Source organism: Cervus elaphus, chromosome 6, assembly GCF_910594005.1.
Source record: "Cervus elaphus chromosome 6, mCerEla1.1, whole genome shotgun sequence".
Classification (NCBI taxonomy): Eukaryota; Metazoa; Chordata; class Mammalia; order Artiodactyla; family Cervidae; genus Cervus; species Cervus elaphus.
The window spans coordinates 23,699,915-23,721,981 of NC_057820.1; the positions used below are offsets into that span (position 1 = coordinate 23,699,915).

The 22,067-nt window shown below is 38.5% G+C and overlaps 1 protein-coding gene across 1 annotated transcript in view; it reads right to left on the reverse strand.

The window, feature by feature from the left end:
* MRPL1 (mitochondrial ribosomal protein L1) overlaps positions 1–22,067 on the reverse strand; it is a 66,219-nt gene that overhangs the window by 38,393 nt on the left and 5,759 nt on the right. Inside the window, exons 2-5 of the mRNA XM_043906395.1 lie at positions 19,566–19,677; positions 7,477–7,735; positions 5,145–5,228; positions 3,978–4,049 (exon numbers count right to left, since the gene is read on the reverse strand). Of these exons, the coding sequence (XP_043762330.1) occupies positions 3,978–4,049; positions 5,145–5,228; positions 7,477–7,735; positions 19,566–19,677 (527 nt within the window). The remainder of the gene's footprint in view (positions 1–3,977; positions 4,050–5,144; positions 5,229–7,476; positions 7,736–19,565; positions 19,678–22,067) is intronic.

Genomic DNA, 22,067 nt, shown 5'->3' on the forward strand with positions numbered 1-22,067 from the left:
GTATTAAAATTAAAGCAAAATGTACTTAAAGCAATTCAGTTCAGTCATTCAGTCTCTCAGTCGTGTCTGACTCTTTGCAACCCCATGGACTGCAGCACACCAGGTTTCCCTATCCATCACCAACTCCTGGAGCTTACTCAAAATCATATCCATCAAGTCAGTGATACCATCCAACCATCTCATCCTCTGTTGTCCCCTTCTCCTCCTGTCTTCAATCTTTCCCAGCATCAGGGTCTTTTCAAATCAGTCAGTTCTTCCCATGAAGTAGCCAAAGTATTGGAGTTTCAGCTTTAGCATAACTCCTTCCAATGAATACTCAGGACTGATTTCCTGTAGGACCGACTGGTTTGATCTCCTTGCAGTCCAAGGGACTCTCAAGAGTCTTCTCCAACACCACAGTTCAAAAGCATCAATTCTTTGGCACTCAGCTTTCTTTATAGTCCAACTCTCACATCCATACATGACCACTGGAAAAACCACAGCTTTGACTAGATGGACCTTTGTTGGCAAAGTAATGTCTCTGCTTTTTAGTATGCTGGCTAGGTTGGTGATAACTTTTATTCCAAGGAGTAAGAGTTTTTTAATTTCATGGCTGCAGTCAGCATCTGTAGTGATTTTGGAGCCCAGGAAAATAAAGTCTCTCACTGTTTCCCCATCTATTTGTCATAAAATGATGGGACCAGATGCCATGATCTTAGTTTTCTGAATGTTGAGCTTTAAGCCAACTTTTTTACTCTCCTCTTTCACTTTCATTAAGAGGCTCTTCAGTTCTTCTTCACTTTCTGCCGTAAGGGTGGTGTTATCTGCATATCTGAGATTACTGATATTTCTTTCTTTTTTATTTTATTTTATTTTTTTGCAGAAAGGCAGTTTTATTTATTTATTTTTTCCAGTGGGTTTTGTCATACATTGATATGAATCAGCCATAGAGTTACACGTATTCCCCATCCCGATCCCCCCTCCCACCTCCCTCTCCACCCGATTCCTCTGGGTCTTCCCAGTGCACCAGGCCCGAGCACTTGTCTCATGCATCCCACCTGGGCTGGTGATCTGTTTCACCATAGATAATATACATGCTGTTCCTCCCGGCAATCTTGATTCCAGCTTGTGCTTGCTCCAGCCCAGCATTTCACATGATGTACTCTGCATATAAGTTAAATAAGCAGGGTGACAATATACAGCCTTGACGTACTCCTTTTCCTATTTGGAACCAGTCTGTTGTTGCATGTCCAGTTCTAACTGTTGCTTCTTGACCTGCATTCTAGAACTAACACCCAAAAAAGATGTCCTTTTCATTATAGGGGACTGGAATGCAAAAGTAGGAAGTCAAGAGATAACTGGAGTAACAGGCAAATTTGGCCTTGGAGTACAAAATGAAGCAGGGAAAAGGCTAACAGAGTTTTGCCAAGAGAACACACTGGTCATAGAAAACACCCTCTTCCAACAACACCAGAGAAAACTCTACACATGGACATCACCAGATGGTCAATAGTGAAATCAGACTGATTATATTCTTTGCAGCCAAAGATGAAGAAGCTCTACACAATCAGCAAAAACAAGATAGGGAGCTAACTGTGGCTCAGATCATGAACTCCTTATTGCCAAATTCAGACTTAAATTGAAGAAAGTAGGGAAAACCACCAGACCATTCCAGTATGACCTAAATCCCTTACAATTATACGGTAGAAGTGACAAATAGATTCAAGGGATTAGATCTGATAGTGCCTAAAGAACTATGGACGGAGGTTCATGACACTGTACAGGAGGCAGTGATCAAGACCATCCCCAAGAAAAAGAAATGCGAAAATCAAAATGGTTTTCTGAGAGGCCTTACAAATAGCTAAGAAAAGAAGAGAGGCAAAAGGCAAAGGAAAAAAAGAAAGATATACCTATTTGAATGCAGAGTTCTAAAGAATAGCATGGAGAGATGTGCCTCTTCTTCTACCTCTTTAAAAAAACAAATGTCTTTGCTTCAAGAATATACAATGGAGAAAAGACAATCTCTTTAACAAGTGGGAAAACTGGTCAACCATTTGTACAAGAATGAAACTAGAACACTTTCTAACACCATACACAAAAATAAACTCAAAATGGGTTAAAGATCTAAACGTAAGACCAGAAACTATAAAACTGGAGAAAAACATAGGCAAAACACTCTCTGACATAAATTACACTAGGATCCTCTATGACCCACCTCCCAGAGTAACGGAAATAAAAGCAAAACTAAACAAATGGGACCTAATGAAACTTAAAAGCTTTTGCACAACAAAGGAAACTATAAGCAAGGTGCAAAGACAGCCTTCAGAATGGGAGAAAATAATAGCAAATAAAGCAACTGACAAAGAATTAATCTCAAAAATATACAAGCAGATCCTGCAGCTCAATTCCAGAAAAATAAACAACCCAATCAAAAAATTGGCCAAAGAACTAAACAGACATATCTCCAAAGAAGACATACAGATGACTAACAAACACATGAAAAGATGCTCAACATCACTCATTATCAGAGAAATGCAAATCAAAACCACAATGAGGTACCATCTCACGCTGGTCAGAATGGCTGCTATCAAAAAGTCTACAACAATAAATGCTGGAGAGGGTGTGGAGAAAAGGGAACCCTCCTACACTGTTGGTGGGATTGCAAACTAGTACAGCCACAATGGAGAACAGTGTGGAGATTCCTTAAAAAACTGCAAACAGAACTGCCATATGACCCAGCAATCCCACTGCTGGGCATACACACCGAGGAAACCAGAATTGAAAGAGACACGTGTACCCCAGTGTTCATCACAGCACTGTTTACAATAGCCAGGACCTGGAAGCAACCTAGATGTCCATCGGCAGACGAATGGATAAGAAAGGTGTGGTACATATACACAATGGAATATTACTTGGCCATTAAAGAGAATACATTTGAATCAGTTCTAATGAGGTGGATGAAACTGGAGACTATTATACAGAGTGAAGTAAGTCAGAAAGAAAAACAGCAATATAGTATACCAACACATATATACAGAATTTAGAAAGATGGTAACGATGACTCTATATGCAAGACAGCAAAAGAGACACAGATGTAAAGAATAGTCTTTTGGACTCTGTGGGAGAAGACGAGGGTGGGATGATTTGAGAGAACAGCATTGAAACATGTATATTATCATATGTGAAATAGATCGCCAGTCCAGGTTCGATGCATGAGACAGGGCACTCACAGCTGGTGCACTGAGATGACCCTGAGGGATGGGATGGGGAGGGAGGTGGGAGGGGATTCAGGATGAGGAACACATGTACACCCATGGCTGATTCATGTCAATGTATGACAAAAACCACAACAATACTGTAAAGTAATTAGCCCCCAATTAAAATAAATAAATTAATTGAAACAAACAAATGTCTGCTTCAAATGGGCTCCACCAGTTCTTTATTTTCTCAAGGTAGGCTGCATAACCTTTTTTAGCCTATAACACTTGAACTGAGTTGAGAGAACTGGTGTGGTAAAATTTAAGAGTAACCAAAAGTACCATATTATAGAGGTCAAATACTATCCTTTGCAATCTACTAAAGTAAATCACACTTTCCATTCCAATAAGGCAAAACAAACATCTGGCCTTTGAAATATGAATAGAGATATCCATGTAGGCTACCTTGAGGATTTCACCTTAAATCTCACATTCAAAACCACAAGAGTCATACTGTCCTTTCCAGTCTATCCGTAAAACTCTCACAAACACATAAGAAAGAAACAAAAAAAATCACAAATACAAATCAAGTATAATTAATATCAGGCTGTCCGGATAGTTTTTTCTTAGCTTGATTTTGAGACTCAAAAGAGTAGGAAAATCATCTGTTCTGTAAGGCTCTACTAACCATTTATCAAAAGATATGAACAGACTAGTTATGTTCCACATGTAATAAATCAATAGATGGCAAAGATAACAGAACAATTTCTGTAAGTAATGAATACGAAAATAATACCGTACCATCTGAATCAGATTAGTTCCTCCTGCAAATGCAGCTCCATTTTCTTCTGCTATTTTAATTTCTGATGCATTCTACCAAAAAACACAATAGTTTGAACATTAGTCTTTAAACAAATTCAGTCTGCTTTCAAGCATTTTGTCAGAAATACCACAGTTGAAAATAAAAACTATATTTTTTACTTTTAATTGAAAGTGCATCAGTTTTCAACTAGATGCATCAGAGATAATATATTCAGAACAAGCTTAGTTTGTAGGTGATTAAGGTATTTCTTGACTAATACATGAGGAAATATGTCAAAATGGCATACTAAAAACCCACCAAGTGGTCCTAAGTCTCCAATTTCATCAATACATCATTTTCCAAAAATAACAGATTAAAATATATTTAGTTTTGCTACTTTAAATGGAGACATTTTATCAATCCAGTATTACAAGAGTAAAGATTTTTAAATTTAAGAAATGAGAACCAAAATTTAGCCTACTATCTGAAAATCCAAAAGAAAAATATATAGTATTAGGTTTTTTCCTCTATATGCTTCATTTATACCATTTGGATTTACTGTAAAAATATGTCACTATTTACTCAAGTTTTGTGGCATTATAAGAGCTATATTCTCTACTTTTCTGGGGAAAAAAGCAAAGAATTTCTTCACTGTAAGTGAGACAGATGACAGGAAGAAAAACACTTTACAAAACAAATGCATGAACATGTTATAAACAAATGTGCATAATACAAAAACAATGACAAAGAGCTGTATTACTATACTTATTATTGCCATGACTTTCTTGACTTTACAGACTAGATCATTTTAAAAGTGTGGTTTCTGTGTCTTCACAGCACTAAATGGCCCACTGCTTTAAAGTTAATGTTATTCTTATTGTTTGGAGAGTTTCAGCAGGACACAGCAGCTAGTAGGATAAATACTGCTCTTGTGAGAAACATAAAATGGTAGATAATAATGATGAAGTTAATGTTGTGGCTCAGCTCTTTCTCAAACTAATGATATGACCTCAAGTAAGTCATTTAACTGCTTTGAGTTTCACACGGGGAAAATGTTCTAGGGGAATGCCAGGATTTCCTCTAACTCTATTCAGTTACTCTAATCATTGATTAATGTGATGTGTCAAAAAACTAAAGGATATAAAAAGCTGACAAAAGTTACTCACCCCTGTAAATACGGCAACTTTACTCACTTCTGAAATGAATGGGTATGGCAAATTAAGAACACTGGCAAATGGCTCCACTTTTTTCTAAATATACAACAATGGAAAAACAATTATAAAAAATTCATTCATCTTTTCTATATCCAAAATATTCACTGATTACCTGTTAAAGCATAAGCGATTATATTTCCTTCGTAAGAAGTCAAAATAAAGATCTAAACCTCTTTCCCCAACTCCATACTCCCATGGCATGTGACTTCTTTCTCTACAGCATTCACCAGAGTCTCACATATTAAATTAAGACCTGTGTTTGCACAATCCTTATCTTCCCCAGCACCTAGTACAAGGCTTTCCACATGATGGATGCCAATAAATGTTTTCTACCTTGAATTAAATTCAAAAAAACATATAATTTTTTTTTTACATCATCAAGGAGGACATGTATACAGCTATGCACACTGAACAATATCCAGCTAATCTGCTCAGTGGATCACTCCTAATTTCCATGTTGGTTCTAAACAATCAGGTGACTCTGATGATATTAACTCTAAATCCAAGACAGACTGCCAAATCTGAAAGGCTATTTCAAGCCTCTGGTCTATTTTGAAACAACCTGGACCACCCACCACTTCCAGATATGTATGGGAAGTCAGTTGGAAAATCCCAAATAATGGCATGCATTTGAGGCACCCTAATGTGGGTGGAGTTTTTACAGGACCTCAAAACTAATTTGTTTAGTCACTGGGCCAAGGACCTGTCTAGACCTGTGACTCGGCTCTCTTAGGGAGACTTCACACGGAAACAAGTTCTAGGCCCATAGTTTTGTTGCAGCCTTAAGGTCCAGAAAAAGAGAAAAAGAGTTGTTTCATAATTAAAACTGACTGAAAGATTATATTTTTAGAAAAACTTGAGTAACATAACCTCCTGAGAATTTCTTTTCAGATAAGAAGGCACAAAGTCTTAAGCACACTTTATGTCAGACATGCAACTCAGTTTTACTGACTGTCATTCCTTTGCTATTAACAAGTCACAACTGGCTTCAGTAAATTTTTCAATGGAAAACAATCACAATAATAGCGTCCCCTGGGGGAATACTGACTTGTTTTACAAGCACTCTGTCAAGAACAAAAAAGGTCTCAGGAAGAAAACTGAACCTATTCAATGTTATTAGTTTACAAGTGGCTAACATTTACAAAATGAAACTTGTGGTCCTACAATACTTCGTTATAAATTATACAACTGGTTGACTGAGAAAGTGGTTATGTTAGACACTACAATGTTTTCAAATAAAAGAACAGTAACACTATAGTATAAAATAAAATTTCAATAGGATTGGAATAAACAAAAAAATAACCAAGAAATGACACAGACCTTGCTTTAAATCTTAATTCCACCCCCACCTCTGGGGACCTTGAGCAAGTTTACTTCACTTTCCATGTCTCAGCTTCCTCTTTTGAGATTATTATAGAATTAAATGAGAACATGCATGAAAATAAGCATTTTACTTCCCTTTATAAAGAAAGGGGAAAACTGGGATTTGGAGAGGTTAAACCAACTCCTCAAACAGCAGGTAACTGGTGACCCCAGAATTCTGGCCTGTAATGCAATGTCAGCCTGTGCTCTTAAGCACTATGCTGTATTTCTCCTCAATCACTTGTTGCTGCTGAGGTTGTTAAATTGTACTCAAAAACACAGACCCTTCAGTTTTACAAAAAAAAAAAGACATCCTCAGAATAAAAATCAAAGTATCATCTCCAAATAAATTAATTTCTTAAGTGAGAAGCTTATCAAATTGAGAGCTGTAATGGACCTCAATTCTAATCTAGTATTTTTCCCACCTTCAGAATTTTACAAACAAGTCTTTTGTGGAACTGCAATATATAAGCAGACAAAGCAGAAATGTTTAGGTTGAGATGAGGGTAAGGGGCTTGGCACCCCATCCAAACTTAGTCTCAACCCAGGATTTGGAGGAACACATCTTCAGGCCACCAAGTTATCCAAAGTCCTTCCTGACCGAGAAGGAACAACATACCTGGACAGCTTAAGTCATTTTTCAAAGTTACAGTAATACCTCAATTAATTTTTACACTGCTTTTGTTCCTACCAATGACTTCCAGATAAATAGGAGATATGTGTTCATTGACTCTACAGAATGAGTTCAACATCCTATTTTATATTTGGAAAAGTAAAAGACAAACTTTAGTATTTTTCATCCTAAAGTTCAGAAAGAGCATAAGATTTTCTAAAAATTATTATAGGAGACAAAACATATTTTAAGTTAAGAAACAGCAATTCATTCAACCACTGTTGACAAATTTTAATTGAGTCTACATACCTTCTTCCCCAGTGTCATATCCAGTGTCAAATCAAGATAAACACCTTGCTTTGGATTTGTGAAGTCCAAAACTTGAAATTTCTTAAGTAAGTGAACAGCTTTCTCCACCTCGTATATCTGCCTTGGGTATAAGCGTTTTAGGTAGACATCATCTTCAGGTTCACCTTCCATAAAAGGATATGACTTTATTTTTTCTATATCAACTTTTTTCTCATTTGATGCTTTTTCTTTAGTACCTTTTTTTGTTTTCTTTGCAGGCCTTAAAAAAAAATTTTAAATCAGTTACCTAAATATGTAAATCGAAGAGACTTAAAAAGGAAGCTAATATATTTACATTTGACAGAAAAAAATGACAAAAGATAAAGTTTATTTTAATTCAAAAGCACAGACTTCTTTGTAGTTTTTTTTTTAGTTCAACAAATATTAAGCAAATTTCTGAACTGTTTGCAGTTGATACAAAGTTGGATAAGGTATTGATGTTGCTCTCCAGAAACTCAGAGTAGGGAAGATGGACATGCAAGCAGATAATTTCAATATGATGTGGTAAATACTATGAGAATGTTATCAGGGCCATGGGGAAAAGATAGTTAACTCAGCCTAGGAGGCAGGGAAGAGTTCGGGGAAAAAAAAAAAAAAAAAAGACCCCAAAGTCAATTCTTAAAGGATGAGGAAGAATTAGCCTAAACATAAACCCAAGAGAAACAAAAACAAGGACACATAAAAACTTGTACACAACTGTTCAAAGCAGCGTTACTCAATAAAAGCCAAAAGGTAAAACAAGCTGAATACACAAAATGTGGTATATCCATACAGCAGAGTATTAATAGGCAATGAAAAGGAATGAAGCATTGATACACACTACAATTTGTATGAACCTTAAACACAGAATGCTAAGTAAAAGAAGCCAGTTCCAAAAGACCACACATTGTATGGTTCCATTTGTAGGAAATATTAAGAATGGGCAAAAAAATAAAAAAAGAACGGGCACACCTATAGAAACTGAAAGTAGACTCAGGCTGTCTAGGGCTGGGGAGGGGATAGGGAAATGGGAAGTGACTGCTAATGGCCATGGGGTTTACAGGGAAGATAACGAAATGTTCCAAAATAGACTGTGGTGACAGTCACACAACTCTGTGAACACACTAAAAATCACTGCGTTGCACACTTTAAGTGGGTGAATTGTATGGTATGCAAATTGTACCTCAATAAAGCTATTATTTAAAAAAACAGAGTTATCCAGGCAAAGAAACAATGTAATAAAAGCATTGAGGCATGATTAACAGAATGGTACACAAGGGGAGCCATTATAAGTTCTAGATGACTAGAGCAGGGGTTGGTAAACTTTTTCCAGAAGGGATCAGACAGTAAATGTTTTATGGACTCATCACAGTGACTCAACTCTGCCATCCGAACGTGAAAACAGCCATACACAACACAAAAATGAATGAGCATAGTTCAGTTCTGTTCAGTTCAGTCACTCAGTCGTGTCTGACTCTTTGTGACCCCATGAACCGCAGCCAGGCCTCCCTGTCCATCACCAACTCCCAGAGACCACCCAAACCCATGTCCATCAAGTCGGTGATGCCATCCAACCATCTCATCCTCTGTAGTCCCCTTCTCCTCCTGCCCTCAATCGTTCCCAGCATCAGGGTCTTTTCAAATGAGTCAGCTCTTCACATGAGGTGGCCAAAGTATTGGAGTTTCAGCTTCAACATCAGTCCTTCCAATGAACACCCAGGACTGATCTCCTTTAGGATGGACTGGTTGGATCTCCTTGCAGTCCAAGGGACTCTCAAGAGTCTTCTCCAACACCACAGGTCAAAAGCATCAATTCTTCGGCGCTCAGCTTTCTTTATAGTCCAACTCTCACATCCATACATGACTACTGGAAAAACCATAGCCTTGACAAGACAGACCTGTGTTGGCAAAGTAATGTCTCTGCTTTTTAATATGCTGTCTAGGTTGGTCACAGTTGCATTCCAGTAAAGCTTTGTTTACAAACACTGGTTCAAATTTTGTAATTTTCATGTGTCACAAAATGCTGTTCTTCTTTTCACTTAAAAATGTAATGGTCCAACAGATGGAGAAACATACCATGTTCATGGATTGGAAGAATCAATATTGTCAAAATGGCTATTCTACCCAAAGCAATCTATAGATTCAATGCAATCCCTATCAAGCTACCAACGGTATTTTTCACAGAACTAGACCAAAGAATTTCACAATTTGTACGGAAATACAAAAAACCTCGAATAGCCAAAGTAATCTTGAGAAAGAAGGAAGGAACTGGAGGAATCAACCTGCCTGACTTCAGACTCTACTACAAAGCCACAGTCATCAAGATAGTATGGTACTGGCACAAAGACAGAAATATAGATCAATGGAACAGAATAGAAAGCCCAGAGATAAATCCACGAACCTATGGACACCTTATCTTTGACAAAGGAGGCAAGGATATACAATGGAAAAAAGACAACCTCTTCAACAAGTGGTGCTGGGAAAACTGGTCAACCACTTGTAAAAGAATGAAACTAGAACACTTTCTAACACCATACACAAAAATAAACTCAAAATGGATTAAAGATCTAAATGTAAGACCAGAAACTATAAAACTCCTAGAGGAGAACATAGGCAAAACACTCTCCGACATAAATCACAGCAAGATCCTCTATGACCCACCTCCCAGAATATTGGAAATAAAAGCAAAACTACACAAATGGGACCTAATGAAACTTAAAAGCTTTTGCACTACAAAGGAAACTATAAGTAAGGTGAAAAGACAGCCCTCAGATTGGGAGAAAATAATAGCAAATGAAGCAACAGACAAAGGATTAATCTCAAAAATATACAAGCAACTCCTGCAGCTCAATTCCAGAAAAATAAATGACCCAATCAAAAAATGGGCCAAAGAACTAAACAGACATTTCTCCAAAGAAGACATACAGATGGCTAACAAACACATGAAAAGGTGCTCAACATCACTCATTATTAGAGAAATGCAAATCAAAACCACAATGAGGTACCATTACACGCCAGTCAGGATGGCTGCTATCCAAAAGTCTACAAGCAATAAATGCTGGAGAGGGTGTGGAGAAAAGGGAACCCTCTTACACTGTTGGTGGGAATGCAAACTAGTACAGCCACTATGGAAAACAGTGTGGAGATTTCTTAAAAAACTGGAAATAGAAATGCCATATGACCCAGCAATCCCACTCCTGGGCATACACACTGAGGAAACCAGATCTGAAAGAGACACGTGCACCCCAATGTTCATCGCAGCACTGTTTATAATAGCCAGGACATGGAAGCAACCTAGATGCCCATCAGCAGATGAATGGATAAGGAAGCTGTGGTACATATACACCATGGAATATTACTCAGCCGTTAAAAAGAATTCATTTGAACCAGTCCTAATGAGATGGATGAAACTGGAGCCCCTTATACAGAGTGAAGTAAGCCAGAAAGATAAAGAACCTTACAGCATACTAACACATATATATGGAATTTAGAAAGATGGTAACGATAACCCTATACGCAAAACAGAAAAAGAGACACAGAAATACAGAACAGACTTTTGAACTCTGTGGGAGAATGTGAGGGTGGGATATTTCAAAAGAACAGCATGTATACTATCTATGGTGAAACAGATCACCAGCCCAGGTGGGATGCATGAGACAAGTGCTCGGGCCTGGTGCACTGGGAAGACCCAGAGGAATCGGGTGGAGAGGGAGGTGGGAATACGTGTAAATCTATGGCTGATTCATATCAATGTATGACAAAACCGCCCCCCCCAAAAGAAAAAAAAAGAAAAAGAAAAAAACAAAACAAACAAACAAAAAAAAATGTAATGGTCCCCTGGCCACATTTTGCTGACTCTTGAACTTTACCTCAGGAAACAGCAGCACAGGAAGCTGGAGAATCCAGATAACAGAGGCCTCCTCTAGAGACAGTGAGAAGCCACTGGACGGGGTGGCATCTGTATTTCACACAGAGTATTCTGGCTGCAATAAGCAATGGATCTGAAGGAAGCAGACTGGAGACAATTAAAGAGACGACCCTCCCTCTCTTCTCAGAGACATGGCAGCCTGAAGCAGGACAGGGATGATACTAGGCTGGACAGATTATAGAGACATTTCACAAGGTAAATACAGAAGGCAAAGGGGAAAGAGACGACTCTAGGATACTACGCAGGTTTCTGGCTCGCATGATTAGACATGAGTAGTATCATTAACTAAAACCAGAAATAAAGAAAGCAAAACAGGTTTCTTTCGAGGGAGGTAGTCACGGAGATGAGTTCAGTTTGGAGCAATAGAGAGTCTGAGTGTGGGGTTAGTTGCATCATTGGCCCCAACTCCTTATCTCTTCTCTCTACTCAAGTCCCTTTGCTAAGTGACTTTGCAATTCCTCCCACTTAAAAGTGCCTTGATTTGGTCACATGACTAGTAGGCCAATAGAATAAAGCAAAACTGACAGATTCTATGCTCTAAGCGTAGGCCGTAAGAGGCTTCATCTGTTTCCACTTGTAAGTTTGTCTTTCTGCCATTTTCATAAGCACAGGCCTGGGCTAGCCCAAAGGTGGGAGGATGAGAGACAAGTGAACAACACAGCTGGCTCCACAGAGCCGCAGGCTAGATTAGACAACTCGCAGCTGACCTGCAGATTCACGGAGGCACAGCAAGCCCAGCCAAGGTCACCAGAGACACCCATACAAACCTAGCTTGGATCAGCTCACAGACACGTGGGCAATGATAATCGCAGGGTGGTTTGTTACATAACAAACACCAACAAGGCGCTTACAAAATATCTAAGAAAATGTGTTCTACAGGTAATTGCAGGTAAGAGTTTGAAGCTAAGAAGACAGAAGTAGAGGTGATATGATACATTTTCTCAGCATTAATTCCAATCACACCTTTAATCTTTTAACCATAAACCCTTTAAATTAGGGAAATACTATTCTAGAAAGACATCTGGGTACGGTGGTAGATAGGATTACAGCTTCCCAAATATGGCCACATCTGCACAGCAAAAAGGACTTTGCAGACGTGATTATCTTGAGAGGATGCTGGACTATTCAGGTGAGCCCAATCTAATCACACAGTTCCTGAAAGCAGAGAAACCTTCTCCTTTCTCATCCTCATCTCACAGCAATGGGAAGGAGAAATCTGAGCATGAAATGGACCCAATACGCCATTCCTAGCTTTGAAGATGGAGGAAGGGGGAGCCATGAGCTAAGGAATATGGGTAGCTCTTGAAGCTGGAAATGGCCAGGAAACAGCTTCTCCTCTAGAGCCTTTAGAAAGGACCGAAGCTCTGATGGCTCCTTAATTTTAGTCTAGTGAGATCCATATCAAATTCTGACCTACAGAACTGCAAGATGATAAACTTGAGTTGCTTTAAGCCACAAGGTCTGTGGTAATTCACTATGGCACCAATAGAAAACTTAGTAAGAGGTCCTATAAACTTTATGCAAAAGAAATGGATGACAGTAAAATGATATTTTAAAAAAAAACCTCAAAAACCAATCCAACATATAATTCCATGCTCACTTACAGCACTCAATGAATCCTTATTACTACAACTAATAATAGTATCCTCCCAACTAATGAGCAATTTGACAGAATAGCAGATAATGACAACACTCATTTTTAATGGGACACAGGTGCCCTACTGGACTGCCGACAAGTCTAAGTAGGTGCCTGAGTGGATAGATGCAACGTGCCTCAATACTGTGTGGAAGTACACCACGAAATCCTGAACCCTTCCAAACTGAAGAAATCACAGTTTATATTTAGTAAAAGAGTAGACTGGCCAATAGGTGAAGGAGCCTAGAGAGCCTGTCTTAATAATAAACTATCTAAAATAAACAAATGACTAAAAATTGTAGCTATAACCCACAGATTTACTTTACATAAATACTGATTTCACCACTAAATTCTTCATCATGACTGAAGCTATCCGTCTGATTTACAACTAGTAATATGAAGTTCCCAGAGACTAAAATGTGATTTTTAAATTAATAAATATTTGCAAAGCCTGATAAAAGTCAGGAACATAAAGAGATTGAGTTGGGTATACAGCAGTTTACTTATTTATGCTTTGGACCTTGTTTCACAAAACTTGAGATGGTTTTTTGAATGGTTTGAGATGGTTCAATGAAAATATTGTTGAGTTACAAATGAACACTTGTAAAAATAAATAAAGTAAAACATCATTGTTGCTGTTTAGCTGCTAAATTGTGTCTGTCTATTTTGCAACCCCATGGACTGTTGCCCACCAGGTTCCTATGTCCATGGGATTTTCCAGGCAAGAATAAAGGAGCGGGTTGCCATTTCTTTCTCCAGGCGATCATCCCGACCCAGGGATCAACCTGCATCTCCTGCACTGGCAGGCGGATTCTCTACCACTGAGCCACCAGGAAAGCCTATAACATCATTTAACACAGAGCAAAACAGGGTTCTAGGGAAACACTTTCTTCCAAAATAAAAAAAAACTGCAACTGACTAAAATCTGTCAACAATAATCAATTTTACAAACCTACCACCTGCTATTTTCCTTGACCCTCCAAAAGGTGTAACTTTATTCATAAGAATCACATCCAGAAGAACTCTGTTTTTTATTCAGTATGTAAGGCCCTATCTGGAGAACGTAAAAACTATGATTCTCAGGGAGTAAAATAATTGTATTGGAAAGGTTTTGGGGAAGGTGAGGGAGAAACACCTGGTAGTCTGAACTAGAGAGAACACAATTTAGCTGCAGTTACCCGGGTAACTAAACCACGCAGACTAAATGAGTCATAAGAGACTGTAGTCAGATAATAACTTTCTCCCTGCTTCTCCTGTCTCCTAACTCCGAGACCATGAAAGGAAAAACAATTCCATGGTCATAACCAAACAAAACAAGACAAAAAAAAATCAGTACTATAATAAAGCTCACTTCAAGATCCTTAAAGATCTATAACCCTAGAGATCCAAGTCTTTTTAAGGCTGAATAAGTCTTTAATTTGAGGAATCGGGATGACAGTAGGGGACACACAACCTGGAGTCAAACTAAACTGAACTAAACAGAACTAAAGAGAAAATACCTAAGGCAACCAAGTAGGTCTGAAATCTTCCCACACCCCCCACTCCACATGTGTACAGCCAGGAGGGTCTTGCCTAGAGCAGAGAATGAGAGAAAGGCAGGCAGGTAAGAAGAAAAAAAAACTCAGCTAAACTTTTAGTGCTAGTGTGACAGTTTAAACCCGAGAGATCCAGACACAAGGGAAGTTCACACTCACCCGTCTTCAGACCTCCACCAGGCCCTCCTAGGAAAGACTGGAGTACGCCAGGAGATAGAAAGCCTCCTTCGAGGGTGCAGCCTAGAGAAGAGCAGCCACTGCGGCCAGAAAGACAAGTAACCCTGAAGCCCTCTAGGGCAGGGGTCCCCAACTTTCTGGGATCTACAGCCTGATGATCTGAGGTGGAGCTGACGTAATAGCAGAAATAAAGTGCACAAATAAATGTAATGCACTTGAATCATCCTGAAACCAACATCCCCACCCCAAACGGTCGGTCCATGGAAAAACTGTCTTCCAAGAAACCAGTCCCTGGTCCAAAAAGGTGGGGGACCGCCGCTCTAGGGCACAGATAAATGAAAGAAGGGAAATGTGTAGGGAAATGAAAGAAGAAGAATAAAACACTAGAAAGAAGAAAAAATACTAAAACTTCTATCCTTACGGGAGGGTAGCACACAGTCCTGATCACGATATCCTCTACCGATAAAGCTCCGGAAGGGCCCAGACACTGCGGCACAAGACCTTCGATAGATGCAGACCACGGGGGGAGAGGAGAGAAATATGGAGAAAACCATCCCCAAGGACCAGCAACACTGGGCCTGCTTAAGACAAAGGCTGGCTTTGGAAACTGAGATTCCCTTCCACACCCGTCACCAGCCTAATGAGCACTGAGCAATAAGCAACAGCAGTCTCCTACTGGGAGAGGAGCCAGGGTATGGCTCCTCTGAGCCCTTCTGAGGCGCAGCTGCACAGCCGAGGCTCAACATTGAGCACGGAACAGGAGCGGAGGCGAAAACCCTTCTAGCAACCCCGCCTCCACCCTAAGCACAAGGTAACAGTCCAGAAAGGTGGTGCTGCCGGTGGTGACCACAGCAACAACAAAACCAAACCCCGGCTCAGCTTCTGACGGGACTGACACCACATCTGACAGAAAAGGTATGTCCCTTTCCGGGCATAAATACTATGTATTTTAGCCTCCACTGCTCTACACAAAGTATCTAGCAGTCAATAAAAAATTCTGAGATGCATGAAGAAGCAAGAAAAAGAATCTGTTGTCAAGAGAGAAGCAGAGTCAGAGACATCACTGGCAAACCATGGGGAAGAGAGGAGATTCAGAGTGACAAGACAGACGAGAAAAGCAAGTTCAAGCCCCTCTACCCTGTCTCAGATCCATGATAAAAAATTAGCCAGGAAAAAACTAATTTTTTGTATATTATAAAGCCAACAAATTAAAAACTAAAACCACAGCTAGGACTTTCCTGGGGGCTCAGTGGACAAGAATTCTTGCCTGCCAATGCAGGAAACATGACTTCAACCCTTGGTCTGAAAAGATTCCACATGCCATGAAGCAACAAAGCCTGTGTACCGTAACTGCTGAGCACATGCGCTGCAACTACTGAGGGCTGCACACCTAGAGTCTGTGCTCCACAACAAGGGAAGCCCACACAATGTAAGGAAGAACAGTCTCCGCTCGCCACAGTAATTTTTCAGTTTTTTTTTTACCATGCATATTTCATATGCTACAGTTTTTAGGTGAGGGAAAACTCTTTTAAAGTTGTACTGAAATAGAACATGGGGAAGACATAAAATGAAAAATTTCTATAAAAGAAAATAACATTTAAAGAAAAAATAGTCTCAAAATAATTTATGTTCCTAACAAACAAATACTTCCACAAAACAGAAAGAAAAAAAACCAAACAGCTCAAAAGAAAAATGGGCAAAATGTACAAATCAGATATATAATGAAGAAAGACAAATAAAGATTGACGATCTCCAAAGTTGTTAAAAATTAGGGCACTTTCACTCACTACTGGGTAGGGATGTAAATTGGTACAACCAATACTTTTAAATTCTCAACCAAAAAGAACCCATTTACTATTCAGACTCAAAGGAAGTCTCCTTTCTAGTAACATTTCTGCCTCTTCTTTCTTCATCCTGTATTCATGTCATTTACTTTCATGCCTCTGCACCACTGAAATACCTTTCTCACAATTTCCCTGCAAAATCCTATCTATCTTTCAAGACCCAGCTCAAACACTTCCTGCCATCTTCTCCTCCAGGAAGAATTAAATGGCCTTTCACCTGTGAGCACACAGCACCTGGCCCATTCCTCCACTGTAACAGTTAAAACATATTAAAGGTACAGTGCAGGTACGTGTTAATTTATAAAGACCTCCTACTAATCACCAGCAAAAAAACAGGAATAGGATATAAACAGAAAACTCACAGTAAAGAAAGCATAAATGGTTCTTAAACAGATAAAAAAGACAACCTCAATAATAATAATGAAACATAAATTAAAGCCATGATGTTGCTATTTATTACCTATCAAATTGGCAAAGTTCAAAAATTTTGATTACACTGTATACAGGAAAATAAAGACATTCTAATAATGCTTGCTGGTAAGGACATAAATTGGCAAGATCTCTATAAGGGCAATTTGGTATTACCTATGAAAATTATAAATGCACAACTTTTGATTGAATTCTATTTCTGAGTTCATACTACAAATATTCATAATACTTGACAAGATCTAAGTACATGATCCTTCAATGCAGAATCATTGGTAATAGCAAAAGACAAGTCTTTTGGAAAGATAAATGTGTATCAACAGGGGAATGATTAAGTAAAATTATGTTACACAGACCCAATGAAATATTATACCCATGTTCACTGCAGCCATATATACAATAATCAAGACATGGAAGCAATCTAAGAATCCACTAATGGAAGGATACATAAAGAAAATGTCATACACACACACACAGAGGAATATTATTCATCCATAAAATGAATGAAACCTTGCCATTTGTGACAACACAGATGGACATTTCTCTTATGTTAAGTGAAGTCAGTCAGACAGAAAAACAAATACCATGTGATTTCACATATATGTATAACCTTAAAAGAAAAAAAAACGAACTTACAGATGTAGAAAACAGATCTCGGCTGCCAGAGGCAGGGCAGGGAGTGGGGTATAGGTGCAATAGGTGAAGTGGTCAAAAGGTACAAACTTCCAGCTATAAAATAAGTCATGGGATGTAATGTACAATATGGTGACTATAATTAATAATACTACAATGTAGAATTATATAATGTAGTAATAGACTACAATGTAATATTATAATGTATATTTGAAAGTCGCTGAGAGTAAATCTTAAAAGTTCTCATCACAAGGAAAAAAAATCTGTAACTCTGTATGGTGATGGATGTTAACTAGACTTCTTGTGGTGAGTATTTCCCAATATAGACAAACATTAAATCATTATGTCACAAAGGAATGCATTTGAGTCAGTTTTGATGATGTGGATGAACCTAGAACTTATTACACAGAGTGAAGTCAGTCAGAAAGAGAAAGATAAATATTGTATTCTAATGCATATTTACAGAATCTAGAAAAATGGTACTGAAGAATTTATTTACAGGACAGCAGTGGAGAAACAGACATAGAGAACAGACCTATGGACATGGGGAGAGGGGAGGAGAGGGTGAGTGAGATGTATGGAAAAAGTAACATGGAAACTTACATTACCATATGTAAAATACATAGCCAACGGGAATTTGCTATATGGCTCAGGAAACTCAAACAGGGGCTCTGTATCAACCTAGAAGGGTGGGGTGGGGAGGGAGATGGGAGGGAGGTTCAAAAGGGAGGAGATATGTGTATACCTATGGCTGATTCATGTTGAGGTTTTATAGAAAACAACAAAATTCTGTAAAGCAATTATCCTTCAGTAAAAAAATAAAAATCATTATGTCGCATATCTGAAACCAACATAATGTTATATGTTGATTTTCTCTCAATTTTTTTAAAAAAATGACTAAAAGCTCCATCTGAAACAATCTCCAAGATACATTGTTAAGTTAGAAACAAGGAAGTAAGGTGCACACAGGGGTATAGTTAGATATGAAACTGCTTTCCTCTACTCACAACAATTCTGACACTAAATGTGTAGATATGTCCCTCACAACCTCCAGTTACCCAATACAAGCTGGACAGCTGGCCAATTCAACATGGTTCTGACACTATCTATCTGGATGAAGCACCAGATGCATTAAGCTGGTGAGTTCAGCAACCCAGAAGCTCTCCAAACCCCACAGTTCAGGGATTTTTATGGAGGCTTCATCACGGAGGCATGAGCAATTATGAATTCAATCTCTAGCCCCTCTCTCCTCCCTGGAGGATGGAAGGCAGGGTTGGAAGTTCTAAGCTTCCAATCTTAGCTTGGTCTTTATAGTGACCAGTCCCCTTTCAGGAGGCCACCAAGAGATGCCTCACTAGACAAAGAGATATGCCTATGACCCAGGAAATATTAAGGGTTTTAAGAGCTCTGTATCAAGAACTGGGTCAAAGACCAGGTATTTTTGAAAACTGCTCTCCTAGCACCCCTATGAAACAGGAGATCACAAGGATTTTAGGACCTGTGAGACAGGAATTGGTGGCAGAGACAAATTTAAATACTTCTTATGTCACAAAATCCTAGCTGTGACACTTACTAACTCTGTGACCCTAGGCAAGTTACAATAATCTACTGGTGCCTTGCTCTCCACCTCTAAAAAAGAGCATAATAACAGTGGTTTCCACAAAATGTTGCTGTAGAGATTAAATTAGTTATTGAATGTCAGTGTTCAATACATATGAAGTATTATTATAATTAGTCATATCTCTCCTTCAGAACTTATCAGGCAAAATAGCAGAGATGTTAAATTTTTACATCTATATATCCTAGTACATCTTTAAGGAATCAAGCATAATGTTTTCAAATCAAACACTGAAATGGTAGCAGACGAAATAACCAAAATATAAAACACTTACTTCGCAGCAGCTGCAAAATGTCTGTTGGGCACTGGAATGTATATGGAACAAGGATGAAGAGACGTCTGAGAAGTCACCTTGGAAAGACTATGCCGTTGATGATGTATCAAGACTTAAAAGAAAAAACATGTAAAATATTAATATTCATCATTACATTCATAGTTATTACATTCTCAATGTTTTCCAAAACAAAAATATTCAAGATTTTGTGACTGTTAACCACAATCTTAAAAAAAGTATAAAAATGGAAACTGCACTTCTTGAAATGAAAGCCAAGTAAACACATCTAATTGAAGAACTGTGTCCTCATTTATTTTTAACTGAATCTAGTTTGGACTCAACAGAATATGTTAGCTCTATCTTTATGGATTATGTGTATGTATCCTGAACTTTTCTTAAATTTTATTTAATTTTGCACAGATAATGTATTCAAGTTGCCCAATTACTTCTGAAAGATAAGAACAAAGTGAAGGGAACTGCCTTACCAGAAGTTAAGACTTGTTATGAGGCTATGGTAATTAGGGCACTTTGGTATTGGTACAAGTATAGAAAAACAGACTAATGAAACAATAAACAGCCCAGCAACAGACCTACACACATATGGATATGGAAATATGATAGAGATGTTATCGCAAATCACTGGGCGAAGAATGCAATAAGTGGCACTAACCAAGTGATTATCAACAGGGAAAAGAGTATATTTAGATCCCTATCTCACACCATACACACACAATCAAATCTGGATGGACTAAGGACTTATATGTGAGTGGCAAAACTTAAAAGACTTTCAGAATATAGGAAAATAATCTTTACAACCTTTGAGGAGGGAACAATTTCACAAACAAAACCCAAAAGCACTAAAAAGTGACTCTGTTGGTGTTAAGAACACTTATCTGGAGCCTATTATACAGAGTGAAGTAAGTCAGAAAGAAAAACACCAATACAGTATACTAACGCATATATATGGAATTTAGAAAGATGGTAATGATGACCCTATATACGAGACAGCAAAAGAGACACAGATGTAAAGAACAGCCTTTGGGCTCTGTGGGAGAAGGCGAGGGTGGGATGATTTGAGAGAACAGCATTGAAACATGTATATTATCATATGTGAAATAGATCGCCAGTCCAGGTTCGATGCATGAGACAGGGCACTCACAGCTGGTGCACTGAGATGACCCTGAGGGATGGGATGGGGAGGGAGGTGGGAGGGGGGTTCAGGATGGGGAACACATGTACACCCATGGCTGATTCATGTCAGTGTATGGCAAAAACCACCACAATATTGTAAAGTAATTAGCCTTCAATTAAAATAAATAAATTAATTTTTAAAAAAGAACTCTTGTTTATCAAAAGATACTTGAAAATGGAAGACAAGCCAAAAACTGGGAGAACAGTAACACACACACTGGCCTAAGTATTAACACCCAGAATATGTAAGATCAACCCAATTGAAAAATAAACAAAAGAGGTGAATCGATTTCTAACTGAAAAGGAAATACAAATGATGAATTATTATATGGAAAAATGTAGAGTCTCATTGGCAAGCAGGTAAATATTAATTTCAACCACAATAAGATACCATCTGACAGCACTACTTAAGGAGGAGTCAAATGGCCTGTCACAGATCTGTGCGTATGCATGTGCGTGCATGCTCAGTCATGTCCAAAGCTTTGCAGCCGCATGGACTGTAACTCCCCAGGCTCCTCCGTCCATGGGATTCTCCGGGCAAGAATACTGGAGTGGGCTGCCACTTCTTCCCTCCAGGGGAGCTTCCCAACCCAGGGATCGAACCCGTGTCTCCTGCATCTCCTACACTGGCAGGTGGGTTTCTTACCACTGAGCCAGCTGGGAAGCCCACTCACTGTTCTACACCTTGCTTTTTCATGTAAAGGTATTAGAGCCCATTTTCACACGCAGATATAGATATACACACCTATTTATAAGAGATGTGTATATACACATATACACACACATATATAATCTCATGTATACCTTTCATAATGGTACAGTCATATGTAAATATTACAGCAATAATTTCACATCACTTCATAAAGACTATGTTTTTAGAGCTGCAAAGTGCTACACTGTGGGGTTTTATCATTATTTAATCAGTGACCAGCCATTAGGTCATTTACAATATTTTGCTATTATAAACAATCCTGCAGTGAATGACCTTGTACAAACACCATTTTGCACACAAATAAGTATTTCACAGGATAAATTTCAAGATGGGAATGTGTTGGATCAAAGGATATGAGCCTCTGTAATTCTGATAAATACTGCTCTCTGCAATAACAGTGCCATGCACAGTCACCAACAATGAAAAGGTTGCCTATTTCCATACACTCATGCCAACATAGTCTGTTACCAAATGTTTTAGTCTTTTGTCAATCTAGTAGAAGAAAGATGGTATACAGAGTTTATTAATTTGCATTTCCTTAAGAGTTAGGCTAAGTATGTTTTCATGTTTGATCATCTATATCTTGTGCTGAATTCGCT